The sequence below is a fragment of the Cebus imitator genome, unplaced genomic scaffold (assembly GCF_001604975.1).
Source record: "Cebus imitator isolate Cc_AM_T3 unplaced genomic scaffold, Cebus_imitator-1.0 Scaffold319, whole genome shotgun sequence".
In the NCBI taxonomy this organism is placed as follows: Eukaryota; Metazoa; Chordata; class Mammalia; order Primates; family Cebidae; genus Cebus; species Cebus imitator.
This window is the reverse complement of record NW_016107634.1, coordinates 1183403-1201431: the sequence shown is the minus strand read 5'-3', so window position 1 is coordinate 1201431 and position 18029 is coordinate 1183403. Positions and strand designations below refer to the sequence as shown.

Sequence of the window (18029 nt, the reverse complement as noted above, 5' to 3'; positions counted from 1 at the left end):
TTTTTGTATTTTTAGTAGAGACGGGGTTTCACCATGTTGACCAGGATGGTCTCGATCTCTTGACCTCGTGGTCCACCCACCTCGGCCTCCCAAAGTGCTGGGATTATAGGCATGAGCTACCACGCCTGGCCTGAAGACTTTTTTTAAAAAAGTATATGTACCACAAACTTTTGAAAAGATATCTATTATAAACTACTATTATCATCATTTGTGATTTGTTCTTACAAATTTAATCTTGTACAGACTTTGGACTTCTAAGATTCACTGCCTTCCTGGAGTTTAGACATGGCCCTGGGAATCACGGGTCTCAGGCCAGTTTGGCCTCAACAATACTTGTCCGTGGCTTCCCTGATCAGGTAGCGCTTCTGCAAGGTTATCATCATTTGATAAATCAAGGAAAATTCTTTCATGTTCCTTTCTAATTTCCCACTAGTGACAAAAGTCAAAAGAGAGTAACTCTCATCAGAACCAAAGACTTTTTCGAACATCAAAGGTATAAAGCCTGCTCTCATATTTGCTTTCCTCATACTCTTATCACAGAATTTCGCCATTTCTTTCTCATTTGGAGAGAGGAGCAAAGCATTCCCAAGCTCCCTGCAAATTTTGAAAGAGTTCTTTAGGATCAGTTTCAATCTAAACATAATCGTTTTGCTAGCGTTCAAGTTGTCTCAAGCACCTGCATTTTTTTTCCCAGTTGATTTCAATACAGCCAAATTTTCATCAGTATTCTCAAATAATTGGTTCCAATAAATCTTACAATTTTAAACAAACTATTTTCAAATAAAATTTAGTTAGTAATCAAATTCTAGACATTAAAGATGGTTTTCCAGTACTCTCAACTACTAAGCGAACGTAACACCTTCCAACTTAAGAACTTGAAATGAGTTTATAAATGACTATGCCAATTAATAAAAAAAAGTATACATTGTAAATGTCAAAGTTGCATGTTGTAAGCAACTAAAACTTCCAAAACCTAGGATGTGATACATTAATAGTATACAAAGCATTATGGTTGCATTGCAGAAAGATTATAATAAATATTATTGTATTTAGAACATAATTCATTTTTAAATTTTCTACTTTTTCTTCCTGGGAAACATGTTAGTGATTCTGGGAACTCATCAAATCATATGAAAATGCATACCTTACAACATATACTGCTTTTCAGAGGTTTTTTTTTTTTGTATATACTATTGCAATAAATTGTATAATTCCTTTAGAATGGCAGTTTTCAACTTTTCCCAACTTTACATACAAAGGCACATATTTTCATGCAAAATATGTTCCTTTGAATAAGCTCATATACTGATAAATAACAAGAAGAAAATATGGAAAGTGGAACAAATAATGCTATATGTAGGTTTTTACTGTCGTTTTGTATTTTCTCAGTTTAGTATTCAAATACATATTTTATCTCTATGAGACATTATTAGCTATTACATTAGAAAGACTTCACCCTGTGACAAAGACAGTCTGTTGTTGTGCATACATCCAATAATTCTCACTAACCTTCCAACCTTTCATCTCACACTCAAGAAAACATAGAATGATGTCATTGCAAAAATATCCTTGTGTCCCTCTATGTCACAGCACAATGGTCAAAAACCATTGCCTCAAAGACATGTCTTGTTATGCCTATTTGGCAGATGAAGAAAGCAAACTCCTCTGAAAGGTTAAATACTTTCCCCAAAGTCAAATACCTAGCAAAGGAAGACCTAGCTAAATCCCAAGTGTTCACACCTAGTTTCTAATGACTCTTTTCCTCCTCCTAAGAGAAGATATAACTTACATAAATATTCCACCTTTAAATATTTCATATATAGACTGATATCAAATCTTTCCTAGTTATTTGCTGCCATTTTAGCCTCTCTGCAAGCATCTTTCAGACTCTACTATTAAGTCACCCACGCATGAGACATGTATCATCAAGGCTACTGCCAGATACGAGAGAGAAAACTCTCCAGCAGTTGAGTTTGAGATCAATCCGGTGACTGGAATGGTGCACTGCTATTCCATATGGCCACTGGCCAGCGCTCACTGGGTCTCCTGGCAGGTATTGTGGATGTGACTGTAAATGTAAAATATACTCGAAAATGTGTTTAATTGTGGCTAGGCTGCAGGCAGCTGAAGAAATAGGGGAAGTTTAATGTAAGGTTGCTGCTACTTAAATTTAATAGCCACAATTTTATTGAAATAATAATCCTCATAGTTCAACGGACCCCATGTGTTCTTGCATCTAGCTTTAAGAAGGCAATACTTCAGTTTCAAGAGTCTCCACCACTAAAAGATATTTGCTTTTTGTTTTTATTGTATGATAACTTAAGTATCTGAAAGGGATGCCAAGGGTTGTTAATAGCAGTGGTAAAGGGCTTTGTCTCTTGTTTCAACTGATTTAGGAGATTCACATCTTATACATGCTTTACTGGTGATTTCCCATTTTATTTTTATATTTTCATGGTCCTTATATTTCTTTAAATTCTCATTAGCTTAAGATCATATATTTTTCTCTATTTCCATGTATATATTTTGTTCCATTCTCACTTGTCAAAATTATTATTATTTTAGACAGAGTCTCTCTCTGTTCCCCAAGATGGAATACAGTGGCACAATCTTGGCTCACTGCAACCTCTGCCTCCCGAGTTTAATTACCCTGCCTCAGCCTCCTGAGTAGCTGGGACTACAAGCGCATGCTGCCATATCTGCGAATTTTTTGCATTTTAGTAGAGACAGGGTTTCACCGTGTTGCCCAAGATGATCTCAACGCCCAAGCCCAGGCAATCCACCCTCCTCCGCCTCCTAAAGTGCTGGGATTACAGCCATGAGCCACCGCACCCGGCCCATCAAAATTATTCTTATTCTTTACTTATGCCATGATAAACTCAAGCATTGCTATATTCTCACCCTTTCTTCTCCATTCATATATGTTTTTCCTCTTCTTTCTCATTCTGTCATTTACTTATACAACTATGTGCAACAAAGCCATGTGTGCTCCTTCTTTAACTTGGTTACTATAAGGAAACATTTAATGTCTTTCTTAATACCTGATTTTATTCTATTTTTGAATGTGTCACCTACAGAAAGATAAATTTCTCTCTCCCTTGCCCCCAAGCATTATATTTCCAAAACCTGATATAGATACCCAGGAAGAAACAGCACACAGAAAAATAATTCAACTAGTGGTGAGGAACCTTGACCAGGTCAAAGAGTGAGTCTCCATAAAACAATGAAATCAACACTTTGTGCTAACACAGAGACTCCTCAGACTATCCTGGAATAAAGATACTTGTTTGGAGAGTACTGATTTATTCTTCAAGATCCAGCTAACATCTTTTTTTTGATAAAGGTCTTCCTGACCCCACCGTAGCCAGTTGTCACTTCTGCCTTTGTGCCACAACCATATTGTATACACAGTTGAATATTTATTTTATTGTTCTGAAGTGACTTATGTGACCTTCTTTACAACTGAACTGTGAGTTTCTTCAGAAGTAAAACTAGTCTTTTCATTTCTTTTCAACCTCAGCAACTAAGACAGTGCCTGACATGTAATAAGTGTAGGTCAAATGCACTACACAAAATGATCTCTAAAGTTCCGTATAGTCCAGTGATTATGTATACGAAGTATTTCGGAGTTTACTTTTTGTGGCATTCATATTCATATTCAAATGAAATAAGTCAGCGTATTCAATACTTACGACAACTTTAACATGTTTGGATAGATCTCTAGAACTTCTCTGTAGGAAGTCAGAAAAAGCTGCCTATACCACAAGGAAATAAAGAAGAAGAAATTCGTAATTACGCGGTATACCAAATCCTTGCTTCCATATTCTAGATTCCAATGATTCCAAAGTATGCAAAAATTCTAAACAAGTTCTTTTTCTGCAGAATCCAAAGTAAAGCAGGGCAGTAGTTGTCAAATTGCAAATTTTCTCTTTGTTTCCAAGCTATAATTCATAGTTCCACTACAAAATTTAAGAGCACAGGATGAAGGTGAAAAAGTAGGCAATTCTGAGGGTCATTTGAAGGTTTATTTTGACTACCTTTTCTGACCAATCTACTTGTCCATTAAGTCCTGATACAGTCTTTCCACTAAGGTTTCCTTATTTGCTTTGACTTTCATATGGCATGACTTCCATAAATTATATATGCAGCTTCCAAATGCCTTTTATTTAAACTTCCCCATCCAGTAGCATAAATTAAAACTGTACTTTACTGATATTTTGGATGGCATTTACTTCTATGAATGTGCCTGGGAAACAAAAGAAGGAAAAAGAAGGCACCACCTTTAATCTCATGTATGCTTCCATGAAAAACATACCATGTTCTGCTCATTTCTTATCCAAATGTCAAAGTGCACTCCCTGGTGAAAACTACATACTTAGCTAAGATTCTTCATACATCCTCAGTCTGCAACATTCCCCCATTTCTTACATTGGCTTTGATGTTTGTTTTTCACATCACTCTTTAAATAGCATCCTCTCTTGTGCAACATGAAGCCTCAGGGCTTGCTTAAAAGCTCAAGATGAGGAACACCAACTCTCTTTCTGACAACTAACTTAGGAAATACACCTCATTTTCATTCTTAAGCCCAGACATTAAACAGTAACCATATATAGACACATATAAATGAGATGTACATGTTAGTATTTCTAATGTAGTTTACAACTTTATTACTCACAATGAATTAGCACTAAGTAATATGTAGTGATTATGAAATAAAACGTATACCTACCCCTGCATAGAACATTTTATTTCGAAAACGACTGTTGAATTTCTCTGGATTTGCTTCTGTGAAAGAGGAAAGGTAGTTTTGTTATGGAAACCTCATTAAAGGTAGTGACTTAGATTAGCACTTCTATTTCCTCCCCAACTCCCTCCTATCCTACAGATCCAGTCGATCCCATGGTTTGGTTATTATCTTGCCCCCAGTTCCAGGCCAGTTAGTACAGTGGCCCCGTGCTACAGGGACAGTAAGCCCAGACTATAAATGCCTAGCTCCAAACTAGCATCATTGACATTAACTGGGAGCTTGTTAGAAATTCAAATAATTAGGCCCTAGCCAGACCTACTGAATCAGAACCACTCAGTGTGTAGTCTACACATCTGTGGAGGGGCTCAACTAGCTCTCCAGGTGATTCTCAAGCACATTAAGACTGAGGCACGCAGCCGGGTGTGGTGGCTCACACCTGTTATCCCAGCACTTTGGGAGGCCGAGATGGGCAGATCATGAGGTCAAGAGATCAAGACCATCCTGGCCAACATGGTGAAACCCCATCTCTATTAAAAATACAAAAATTAGCTGGGTGTGGTGGTGCACACCTGTAGTCCCCGCTACTTAGGAGGCTGAGGCAAGAGAATCACTTGAACCCGGGAGGCAGAGGTTGCAGTGAACTGAGATCATACCACTGCACTCCAGCCTGACGACAGAGCAAGACTCTGTCTCAAACAAAACAAAAGACTGAAGCACTCTGGGTGCTCTGTAAAAACTGGAGGGTTTGCAGGGATATTGGGCTGGGATAACAGGAAAATGAGGAGGGAAGTGAAGAAATGATTATTTGACTTTCAGAGGGCATGACTTCCATAAACTAGGTATGCAGCTTCCAAATGTAATTAAACATGTTTTGAGTTTGATTTGAGTTTGGAATAAAGTAGATATAAAAAATGGAATTAACGTCAGTTTAATTATTCCTTCTAAAAGAAATACAATATATTAGTTATGCTGAGAACTGTCCATTTGATGGGCTATATTTATATCTGTGCTAAAAATTCTTTCCACAGTTAAATTTTTAAAAATTCTTCTTTAATGAGATTTGTATTAATTGCCCATTTTATGTAGATGTATTGGCATAACTCTCAACCTAAAAGTGTTATATTTTCTTGGCTAATACCTCGTAGATTCTACTATCCAAGCTTATGTGTTCATAACGGCTTTCACGAGCCTTTGCGTTAGCCTCCAGGTATTTTATGGCAAATGATACACGAAGCCGCAAACAGTGCTTGTGTCGGAAAACAGTTTAATGTCTCGCTGTGAGTTTTCTTGGTTTGAGAACAGCTGCCCACTGACAAAATAAGTAAGCTTGCCACAATTAAAATTGTGGTGATGCTTATCCTGTTTTTCCTTCTACAGCTTAAGATTTCTTGACTAACTAGGTATAAATATGGGAAAAATAGAAATGAACAGAAACAGTAAAAAAAAAAAACAAAAAAAACCTAGCTGCTTAATTACATATTTCATAGACAAACATTTTTCAATTTAATGTAAAAATAGCAGATTAACAGATACTGAAAAGTCCATACCTCTTGTCTAAGTATATCAACAAAATCTGGTTTCAATATCTTATAGATATTTATTTTTTTACCATCTCTATCTCACCAGCATGAATATTACATCTATTATTCTTAATCAACATAGTTTTTCCCTTATCAGCCCTTCAGTGGCTGATTTTCCTCAAAGGCTCTGATTTAAGTGCAGGGAAAATGTTTACAATTCCATTTCAAACTGCATCAGAACACAATAAGCCTTAGCAAAAAACTATACAAAGATTAGTGCTTGACATCGTTTAAACAATTGTTTTATAGTCACCCACATATAAATGTACATGTTCATACACACAACAATTTGCTTATTCTACTCTAAAACAGTCCTACAGCTTAAAATAAAAGAAAACAAATCACTTTCCCCAAAAGACTTTTCTTCTAAGCCTGGTCTTTCCATGTAAGGGTCTCTTCCAGCTCCCTTCTCACTCTGATGCATAGAAACTTCATCATAGTACAAGGAAGTGACTCATTAGAAAAACTTCTGGATTCGTTAGACTAAATATGAGCCTCACTTGAATGAGCTCATTGTTGGCCACGTACTCATTTAGACCTCTTTTCATGCCTATTTATGGAAATTTATGTATTAGTGATAACTGCGTTTCTTTACAAGTATTATTAAGAAGTTTTGTATGAGACAAAAAAAGGGGTAAGAAATGAAGTTTAAAATCCCCCATTTACTTTCCAAATTAACTCTCCTTCAATATAGGAAGGGTAACGGATCATAAATGGTGGTCCTAAGGTAGGTCCCTCTGCATACCTAATACCCAAGAACTGCCTAAGGCAGGGAGGGTGACAGTGGTAGTGTTTCTGACTCAGGGTATTTCAGGTCCTGATAGCAATTATCCTTTCTGGCTAATCCAAGAGGAATAGCAAACTATATGGCTTTCTCTTCAAACACTATCGTTCTTGCTTGGCAAAGAACTTGACCTTTACAGAGCCTGTCCTCTCAAAACCTTGTGAAACCAGAAAGGTCAAAGTCTACTAACATTGCTGAATCCAGTAAGGAACTTTAAAGATTTGTTCTTTGCTTGTATTTTATATCCTAGTGGTTTTTAATCCTGTAGCACCACTCTTGACTTCCAGCTCATAAGTGCATTATCAGAATCTTCACGTGTTATTACCAGAATCTAAAAATGTGAATTCTAGCTTTTAGTACTCTGTTATTTCAAATGCTATGATTGAAAGCCACTTTCTTTCTTCCATAACCTGGAGGAAAAAATGTAAAATACTTCCTCATTTATGACTTTCATCTCACAAGTCTCTTACTAATCTACATCCTAGCATAGTTTTGGTTATATATAAATATATTCAGAAGGAACTAGGTACAGATATAGATACAGGCATAGACATAGATATATAGTATAGCTATATTAATAAGAAGAGAGTTGAGAGAGGGAGATAAAGACAGAAAGAGAGATCAATTGGGAGTACATAAGTACATAAGTCAAAACCCTAAACTTTCTCAGTTCTAAATTGCATGGGAAAATGTTGATGAAATTTTTAATAGTATATTATTATTTCATCTTCTCTTTCAAAAATTGTTTTGTTCCCCTAATCTTAACTCCATCTCTTTTAGTATCTGAAATCACAACATGCTCTCATTCACACCTCTGTATGATCCAGTGGGGATCCCTAGTACCTTCCTAATTAATCCCATCACCATTACATCCTATTCTTTGAACCTAAACTACCTATAGCTCTTCTATTGTTCTAAGATGCCTGCTCTTTCTTTAATGCACACAGAGAGGACTTTTTGTTTTTGCTACCATATTTCAATGGCTCTATTATGTAGTGTTACACTTTAATCATGTTTTGTGAAGCTAAAGAGTACCTTAGTGACTTCAGTAATAGTTCTATCACTTCTTAGTAGTTTACTCACTTCAGAATTTTCAGTAGAACTTAAAGAATCCCAAGACCTGGAACACACATCTAGTCCTGTCCTTTACTATCTTTGAGACCCTGGACAACTAGGTCTCAGGGTCCCGTTTGCAAGAAGTTCCTGTCCTGTCTAGCTCCCAGAGTCAACCTGAAGGTTAAAGTGAAACAACACTGAAGCCCACTGTAAACACATAAGTGATATACAAACAAAAGGGAACAAGCAAAACACCTGCTAGAAACTTCCTCCCTGGGAGATGGAAATGGGACGTTGTCCTCACCTCTGGATTCATGGAACTCCAGTGTGACGTGAGCATCAAATCCAAGGCTGAAGTAGTTATTGAAAACATTCAGAGGGAGCTGCAATGATAAACAAAGATAGAAGCAAAACTGTGTGTGGCCAGGCAGAAAGAGAAGAATAAAACCTAAAGCCAGACCCTTAGCTCTGAAGAAGTCCCTAGGAGACAGATCAGCCATGACTTCAAGTAGAGGGTGCTTATGTAGAGAGAACAGGAAATTATTGGATTAATCATTAGTGAAAGCTAAAATCAAGTAATTTTCTCAAGAATTATAAACAGGATAAGAAATAAGAGCTATAAACACAAATTATTAAATAAGGACCATTCTCATAGATGCTGTAGTAATAGGAATTTGTTAAGCTGAGGGATATATGTTTGCAATAGTTACAAAGAATAGTTCACTAAGCAAACTTAGAAAGTAAATTCAATTGTAAGGATAATGTCTAATGAACTTAATCAGTGGATGCATATTTTTCCAAGAATTTATATTCAACAAACCAATATTGTAATGTAAAATGAATATTTAACTTGTTTACCCTATTTTCCCTCTCTATGCACACATACACTGACTTTTTTTTTTTTAATTACAAAAGTCATATAAAAAAATAGGGCAATGGGACCCAGTTGGTTATTGCTGGCCTAGTGGAGAAAAACAACAACAAAAAAACATATTAGTATTATTCAAGTTCTCATTTCATCTATAAACCCTTACGTCTTTACTATGACCATTCTGAAAACACAGACACACAGACGCACATGTAAGCTTTAATTTTTTTCTTCCTAGAGTCCTTTGGGTCTCTGGCTGTTACCGCTGCAAGCTGAGTGAAAAGAACTCTGCAGCCTCAAATCCGGCATTAAAACTGCAAAACTAATGTGATTTTAAGCTTCAGTTCAATGTTAGAATAATTAGGAAAGCATGTGGAAAATGTGAGAATGGGAATGGCTGGTTCTTCCCCTTTTCCTTCTGCAACTCAAGTGTCAGGTAAATGTTAAAGTAAATAAAGACAGGAAATGTTTGAAGCTAATTATCCGGTTTGTGTCCCAAATTGAACTGTACCTGTCTTCTCTGAAAGATAAGTGTTTTAACCCTCAAGATTTTACCAGTAAGTTTTTTACAGTGTCTCATATGCCCCTTGATCAGCAAGATTTTGTTTCACTAGAGGTAGAACTTTCTTTCATTGAGGAAAAAAAAATGAAAAAATGAAATAAGAGAGAGAGCAAGAGAGATATAAACGCAGAAAAAAGAAAATTGGATTGGCTTGGTCTCTAAGGGAAGTAAGGAATGGCCCCACCTGGAAGCTATGAATTCAAAGCCTATATAATGATTCAGAGTCCAAGTGAGCCCTTAGAAATGGTCTCAACTAAATGAAGAACAGGAAGAGAAACTAAACACATAGAACAATGCCAAAATCATGTCTTACTCTTCAGCCTTCTTATTTGAGACTATCCAGTTCCTGCACTTAAACAAAATCCCATCTCTTAGTAATGACAGCATGGGTTGGTGATCCTGCCAAAAGCAGAGACGTGTTCATCTCCTCTACCATTTATGTTCTTTTGGCCACAATTCTAACCCACGTCTTAACATCTACTGATCACTAAGAAGAACATCTGGTCATCATCACCTAAATCATATCCCAACTTAGTCTGTTTTTAAGTTATTTATATTTTCCAGGAAAACTTGCCCCAGTTTCCCATACATCTCTTTAAAAACCCATTTTAAAAATCCCATTAATTATATGGATTTGTGTTACCTGGCTACGCCCAGAAGTCTTTCCATTTCTTAAGCTGTTGGGAAGAGAATTAAATATGGATTTCTATTGCACATCTAACCATTCCATGCTCAGTAGGAAAAGGAATTTAAAATATCCACATAGTACTCTTCTTTGTACTTTAGCTGTTTTCTATCCAATTTCTATAAGTCAAATCCATTATAAAAAAGTATCACATCTAAAGACGATACTTGTTGTTTAAACAACATTGTGACATTTAACTTGAATTCAGCTGAGCAATCATGATATCTACTGTAAATCTTATTAACTTCAGGATCATAGTTTAGGTGAAGAAATGATAAAGATGGAGTAAAACATGTTTTAATCTGATTTAGCCAAGTAAGAAACTTGAACATCTATTAAACTATAATATATATAATTAAATTGCTCAGGATCATGATGCTGATAAATAAATGGGTGTCGGTTTGATCTAAATCTAAAATGATATGGGGTTTAATCTATTATATGCTTGAAACATCCATGAAATCTTAGCTTCAATAAATGGCATGGTTCACTACAATAGGGATACTGTTTGAAGTACAGATGCCTGGTCCTTAACTTGCATTTATTTAATCAGAATCTCTGAGGACTGGGCCTTGCAATCTGCACTTTAACAAACACACCTGGAGATTCTTACGCATGCAGAGTTTGAAAATTCAATCACAGAAAGAAGGTGGAAAGTAATATAAGGGAAGTGACTACTCAGCAGCCTACCAAATTTATCTGAAATTGAGGCCATAACTTAGAACCAAAGGATCAACTGAAGATTGACAGTACTAATTACAACTATTAATATATCATGCTTTGCTTTTCAGTTGAAATAAAAGCTCAGTCACTGAAAGAAAACACGAAGTCTGGACATAAAGATGGCAACGATAAACAATGGGGACCACTAGAGTGGGGAGGGAAGGACAGGGGCAAGGATTGAAAACCTTTGGTTACTATGCTCACTATCTGGGTGATGGGATCAGTCATATCCCAAACCTCAGAATCATGTAATATATCCATGAAACAAACTTGCACATGGGCAGCTTCAATCTAAAATAAACGTGAAAATTATTTTTTAAATAACATGAAGTCAAACACATTCATTTAGGTATCTTCAAGTCCCACCCAAATGATAAAATTGGCATAGTTAATACCTCCTAAACATAAGATATATTTTATATCCGGCTAGAAATCTCAGGAGGTTCTATTTCTACTGAAAGAACAACTGCCCAATGCTTCCAAATATACATATTTTTTCATATTATCATAGGTTATTTGCTATTAACACAAATGATTAAAACTGAATTCATGCCTTTCTAGTGTAGAAGTTGAAGACAGAGAAGAGTTCCCTGAGCTCTGGAAGCAGGTATGAAATCTAGATCTTTAGAGGTCCATGGGGCAGAATCGTTAGGTGGTATTATTACCACCTAATGGTTGATGGCACTAGTAGACATCAACTCAAACACTATCACATTATCTCATAGGAATTCATCAGCACATGACTCTCCAGCCAGGAATTTATTTCCTGTAACTCAGGCAGATGCTCCAGGGCTCCTTCCTGCAGAACAAAAAACTCTCTAACCTTACATACGCCATCTTCAAGTTCTTCTGGAGGCAAGTCAGGATTTCTTTCCACGTGGAGGTTCCAGCGATCTAGCTGTACAATTGTCCCGTCTTCCACTTGGCATAAGATCTTGGAAACAGGTTCATCAGTGTAGCCCTGAGGAATCAGAGAACATATTCATTGCCGTCTGAAGAGGAGGACAGTAAAGCCAATGCTATTTTATGCAAGGAAGTGCCCTGCTGCTATATTCTTTTAATTTGTAATTAGCAAGGCTTGGAGAGCAAATTATTTACCTTGAGGTACTTAGAATTTGAGACAATACTGTGAGTAAGATACATAGAAACACTAGCTCTGGCTGATTTGAGCTGAGGAATATTTTTTGTCAGCAGTAAGAACCAATAGTCATGGGTACACATTAAGGGCCATAAGGGAGGCTGGATGGCTGCTTTTATCAGAGTGAAAAATAGGACTCCCCACTACTCTCACCAGAGGAGCCTGGAGGAAACACAGAACAAATGTGTTTGGAGAGGCAGGGAAAGAATCAAGGAGGGATGGGATTGACAATGCTGTTCTATTAACATTCCCTCGCAATCACCTCTCCCTGACCTCCTTAGGGGACACCATTCTTCCCATGACCTAAAGCAAGACTCGCTGAGGAATGGCCCTGTTAGGGAGCTACTTATTCCTTGAGGATCCATTACTGACAGCATGATAGACTGTCCTCAGTAGGATACTCCAGGCACTGATTTGGATGGTAGAAGTTAACACTGATAATAACCTTAGTTGTCCCATGTAAATATACTTTTTATTTCTACACTGCCTACTTTAAAAAAAAAAAAAGACCTATGGAATGTTAATTTGTCCAAGGGTCAACTAATATCTGCTAAACATCTGAATATAATTTTCACAGAGTCAATCCCAGATAATGCTCTCATATGAGCAGATAAAAAGTTGGTGGGGCTGTATATGTGTATGTATATTACACAATGCATCTATATATATTGTGCCTCCTTAGTATCTTAGCACTATAAAATACATAAGTAAATAAATGGCTGGTTAGTGACAACAGAACAATTTCCCCCAAGCTTGCCTGAAGCTGTCTTCATTGTGGAAAGGGCAGATAAGTATGTATACAGCCAAAGTGATACTAATTAAAAAAAAAAAAAAAAAAGTTATAACTGTCCCAAATGACGCATCTAAAGTTGAGCCAGATTTGCTTTCCTAGCTGGGGCTGAGAGTCTGGATTAACTGAAGTCTGTATGATCCTTTTACATGCAGACTCAAGGCCAAACTCACCCACTGTCTTTTGGTGGATACCTCAAAAAGCTTCAAGCCTGTGTACTAATCACTCAATTTCTCTCACACTAAGCTTTCCTTTCCATTCTAGCTGATTATAAGTTCAAACTAAAGAAGCTACCAGATCAAATAGGGGTTCAAGGACACTTTGATTCTCAGCTCTAACTTATCCTTGGACAGCAGCAGCAGTACATCCATTTCCATTAGAACATCAGTGGATATGAAATTCGGTTTGTTGTTGGATGATATGCGCAGCCCCTGAGAACAGTTCTTACCCCTCCCCAGTTGAGAGTTCGAGCCAGGTCATTCCCAGTCCCCAGAGGAAGGACCCCCACAGGAGGCTGAGGGCTCAGCTGTAGTTCATCCAGGATAGAAAGGATCCAGCCAACCTACAGGCATATCGGGGGCCAGAAGAGATATAAGAAAGATAAATAAGTTACAAAGAAAACAATTGGAGAAACAGAGGCTTTCAAGAACTAAACAGAATGGTTTTATTTTTCTTTAAAACATGTATGTTTTAATTCAGTGAGTAGGGAACAGAAAGACCACTTATCAAAGGCAGTTTCAAAATAAAGGAAAAAGAACCATTTTGCACATGCTCTACCATACAAGTAAAACAAAACCCATTCATTTGTGTGTTTAACTAGAAACACACTTGTAAATTTCTTAGAGTTTAAGACTTTGGTAGTATGACAGGGCACAGGAGGGAATATAAGACTCAGAATCAGACTGAATTTCAGTTCTGACTCATATTGGCTGCATAACCTTGATTAAATTATTTGACCTCACTGAGACTCATTTACTTGATTTTTCAAAGGGGGGATAATAATATGTACCTCACATGATTGTTTACTAATTAAACTAAAATGTACATAAAGCACTTAACATGGTACATGGCCCATGTAAGTACTTATTAAATGGTTGCTCTCTATAGTATCATCTTGGAAATTCATAGTGCTTTCCTAAATATCCCTCTATTTTCCTTAATGAAACATTAAGAAAACATAATTATAGACAGACTCAGTTCCTATGATAAGTTTAGGCAGGAAATTGATACTTACATACTAGAATCTTATTCCTGTTTAATCTTTTTCTAAGATAAATAATACTTTGGGTTTAGTCTTATAGCTAATTAGAAAAATTGACCAAAAGTTGGAAATGGCAAAAAGAAATCTGAATGTCCTTATAATGTCATACTAAAATAATGTTTCACAGGCCTATCTAAGGATTTTAAAACTGTAGGTTAACATAGATTTCTGTCCTATAGAGAGACTAATGTCAAGAAGAAATTATTGCTTTAAAGGTTATAGTTTTTATTCTCTCATAGGACATTATCACTTTTGTCTCAAATTTAGAAAAATTATTTGATATGAAGTACGTAAATCTTTTCCTCTAGTTCTGATAAATCAGCTTTACTATCTTGCAGGTTCCCTCGTTAAAAAGCTAAGCAAATTTTTTGACACGTATTCATTATATATTTGTATGAGTCATGCTTCTTGAAAACACTAGAGCATTCATTAATTGAAGACTACTTCATGTAAAACCCAGAACTAAGCCACTGAAATAGAGATAAATGAGCTAGGCTATGACAGATAAGGCAGAAAAGTTGCTCTCAGAGTTCACAGTAACACAAAGACAGACATACTGATGCCTTGTTATGCGCCATGCCTGAGGAAAGTCCTTTAATGAATTATTAAACTTTAAAATATTCTCTGTAAGATAGATATTAATGTAATTTTCATTTCCATCTTACAGCTAAGGAAACAGAGAATTGGAAGGGTAAGTGATCTCATTAGTATCACATGGCTGACACGGTAGAGATGGCATTCCAAAAATAGGAGCACCTAACACCAGTGGCCAACCCCTTAACTGCTGAGTTGTAGGGAGCCTTTACATAAAGAACTCAGCCCCCTGCTGGATATGGCCAGACCCTCCTGGAAGCAGTGGCATGTGATTTTTGGAATCTGTGGAGATGAGGAAACCTTAAACACTGCTTAATCGAATTCAGTGAGCTTGCAAATTGATAAACTAAGGTGCAAAAAAATCATGTAATTTTCTCAAGACTAAATGATTGGAAGTGTCAGAGTCAAGGCAATGTTGGTTCTTCTGACTTCCATCCAAAATTCTTTCTCCTCCACAAAGATGACTTTCCAGGATGTAAAACTTGCTTGTCTACCAATTACGTCTAACATTGTGTTTACCTTCTAAAAAGGCACATCACACAGTTCACCCAACATGATAACTAAAAACCCAGACTTATAAATGTCAAAAGTCTGTCCATTTCCCTACCTGGGGAACTTACTCCTAGATGGAGCCTTAGATTCTAACCCAGAGCTTCTTTAGCCTCTTCTTTTATGTGCAATACCAACAAAGCTTGCTACTGAAGTCAAAACAGAAAAGCCTGATACTAAATTAGTTCTGATGTTTGTGTTTGACATTGCTTCTGTGCTGCTAAAAGCACAAATTAAACACAGTAAAAGTAGGTTGCTCTAATAAACTGCAAGAAGGGGTCTTAAAGGCCATAAAAAGGACATAAACACTCAGAAAAAAAGCCCAACCATCTGGGATCACCAACTACAGACACAACAGCCCTGAATACAGCCAGACTCACAGACCCACAAAAGAACATAGCAGAAATCCAATTCACCACCCCATCCAAAGAAAGAAGAAGCCATTCTCAAAAACTCCTCTTAAGAGATGATCATTTAACCTCTCCTTTATGATTTGTATTCACAAGGCAGCCCATTTTCTTTCAGGTAAATTTAAGTTAGACATTTTTCTTATGCTTGCTTGAAATAGGTCTTTCTTTTCTGGGTAAAGAAAATGCTATGATTTTACACTTTCAATATCCTATTTCACTCAGACACAGCAATGATAGAAAAGGAAAAAAAAAGAAAAGAAAAGAAAGACATAGCTTCATGGGCCAGAAATAAATACAAAGTGGCAGAGCTGGGGTAAAGGCTTGCATCAGCTTGGCTCCTGGTCTTGCAGATAGCAGAGGAAGCTGGGATTTTGGCTTTTGCCTGAAAAATGGGAAAATAAAAGTGCGTCCCCTACCAACTGGCAGCTGTCCTGGAGTGAGGCTGCCTCTTAGTGGGGAGGAAGAGAGGAAGGCAGAATGTGAAAACCAGTCTGAGGTTATGACCCACAGAAAGGTGAGACCTGCTAGGGCTAAAAGCAGCCCAGAAAGCCTCACTCTGATAAGTGCTTGACCTGACTTCCTACAAGCCCACTGACACACCCCTGTCATCTCCCCAGGATGGAGCCATAGGAATCTATGAAAAACCCAGCTCTTGTCTGAAAGTTCTGCAAACATTCAATATTACTAGAAACCGAAGTGATACAGAGAAAAGTAAAAATCAAATAAAACAACTTTCTGTGAAGATGAGCTAGCAAAGAAACAATTCCACATCGCAAGAGGAATGCTAATACCAAAATGGATGGAACATTAGGGGGTTAATTCTCTGCCCATGGAACACAAACTATTTCCAAATGACTTTGAAGTACGTGACGTGCCCCACAACTTCTATGAATCCATGCTGTGGTTTCTTGGGAGCTTTTTTGGTTTTTTTGTTGTTTTTTGGGTTTTTTTGGTTTTGGGTTTTGAGACAGAGTCTCACTCTGTTGCCCAGTCTGGAGTGGCACAATCTCAGCTCACTGCAGTCTCTGCCTCCTGGGCTCAAGTGATTCTCTAGCCTCAGCCCCTGCAAACAGCTGAGAGTACAGGTGCAAATCACCACACCTGGCGAATTTTTTGTAGAGACAGGGGGTTTTGCCGTGTTGCCCAGGCTGGTCTCAAACTTCTGAGCTGAAAGTGATCTGTCCGCCAAAGTGCTGGGATTACAGGCATGATCCACCACGCCCAGCCGATGCTGTGTCTTCTAACAGCCCTCATTCAGATCTTCCAGGCTACATTCCTATTTGTTTTCTCAGAGAAGATTGTCAGGAGTTTTCGTGATACTGAGCTATGATTCCTCACAAAGGCAGAGCCCACAGGGCCCTTGGATTCCTCACCATCTCTTCTCCTTTTACCCTTGGTCTCTGCAGAACAGGACAAGTACAGAGGGTGTGAATGTAAAGGTGCTTCCCCTCTCATCAACCAATTTGCTTTATGAACTGGATAAATATATTGTCTCCTTTCTTCTGTAGCCAAATGATCAAATATGTCATTGTCTCCTAAAGACAAGCGGAAAATCTTGCATTTCATCATTCCACCACTTTTGGAGTCATCAAAGGCCTCCTGCCTTTCACAGAACAGATTTTGTTTTGTCTTGAAATTCTCCCACAGACAACCAACATTAGGCTAATAGTTCTCTGACGGAGATGGGTCTGTATCACTCCTCCATAGCTCCTGAATAGTTTTTCTCAGCCAGCAGCTCTATCAGCACTCCCCAACAGCCAGTGTCCCCAGAAGACAGCACAGTGCAGAAGTGTGGGGCACCAAGAGAGCGGCAGGGACCTCAGCTCCACCACACACTGGCTGGTTGAGTTTAGGCAAGTCACTTAATCTCTCTAAGCTCCCTTCACTTCTGTAAAGCTAAAGTAATAATAGTGCCTCTCTCTCAGAGTTGTTTCATCAACACGTGTAGACATTGCTTAGCGAGGGCCTGACAAACAGCAAATGCTAAACTAAAGTTAGCTACTATGACTCAGCTAGATTTTTCTTCCTCTTTTCTCACTTCATCCATAAAGGCCCAGTTTCCTAAAAGCAAAATGTCCTCTTCCCATTTCTCCGCTTAAAATTGGGCCTGGAGATTGCAAATCAGTCCCACCTTTGGCCATCAAATCAGGAAGGCTTTCTTTTGCAGACTCTAAAGAACAAACAGTAAAAGCCAAGCTGCCCTGCAGTAAAAATGGTCTATAAAATACAAAATGGAAACAAATACACACTTACAGCAGCAGGAGACATAAAAAAGTCTTGGG

General features: G+C 37.6%; 1 protein-coding gene across 2 annotated transcripts in view; it reads right to left on the bottom strand.

The window, feature by feature from the left end:
* Window positions 1–18029, bottom strand: part of DGKI (diacylglycerol kinase iota) — a 450254-nt gene that overhangs the window by 175157 nt on the left and 257068 nt on the right. For both annotated transcript variants that reach the window (XM_037729856.1, XM_017504298.2), the window contains exons 13-17: window positions 13382–13495; window positions 11829–11966; window positions 8472–8550; window positions 4730–4785; window positions 3693–3755 (exon numbers count right to left, since the gene is read on the bottom strand). In XM_037729856.1, the coding sequence (XP_037585784.1) occupies window positions 3693–3755; window positions 4730–4785; window positions 8472–8550; window positions 11829–11966; window positions 13382–13495 (450 nt within the window). The remainder of the gene's footprint in view (window positions 1–3692; window positions 3756–4729; window positions 4786–8471; window positions 8551–11828; window positions 11967–13381; window positions 13496–18029) is intronic.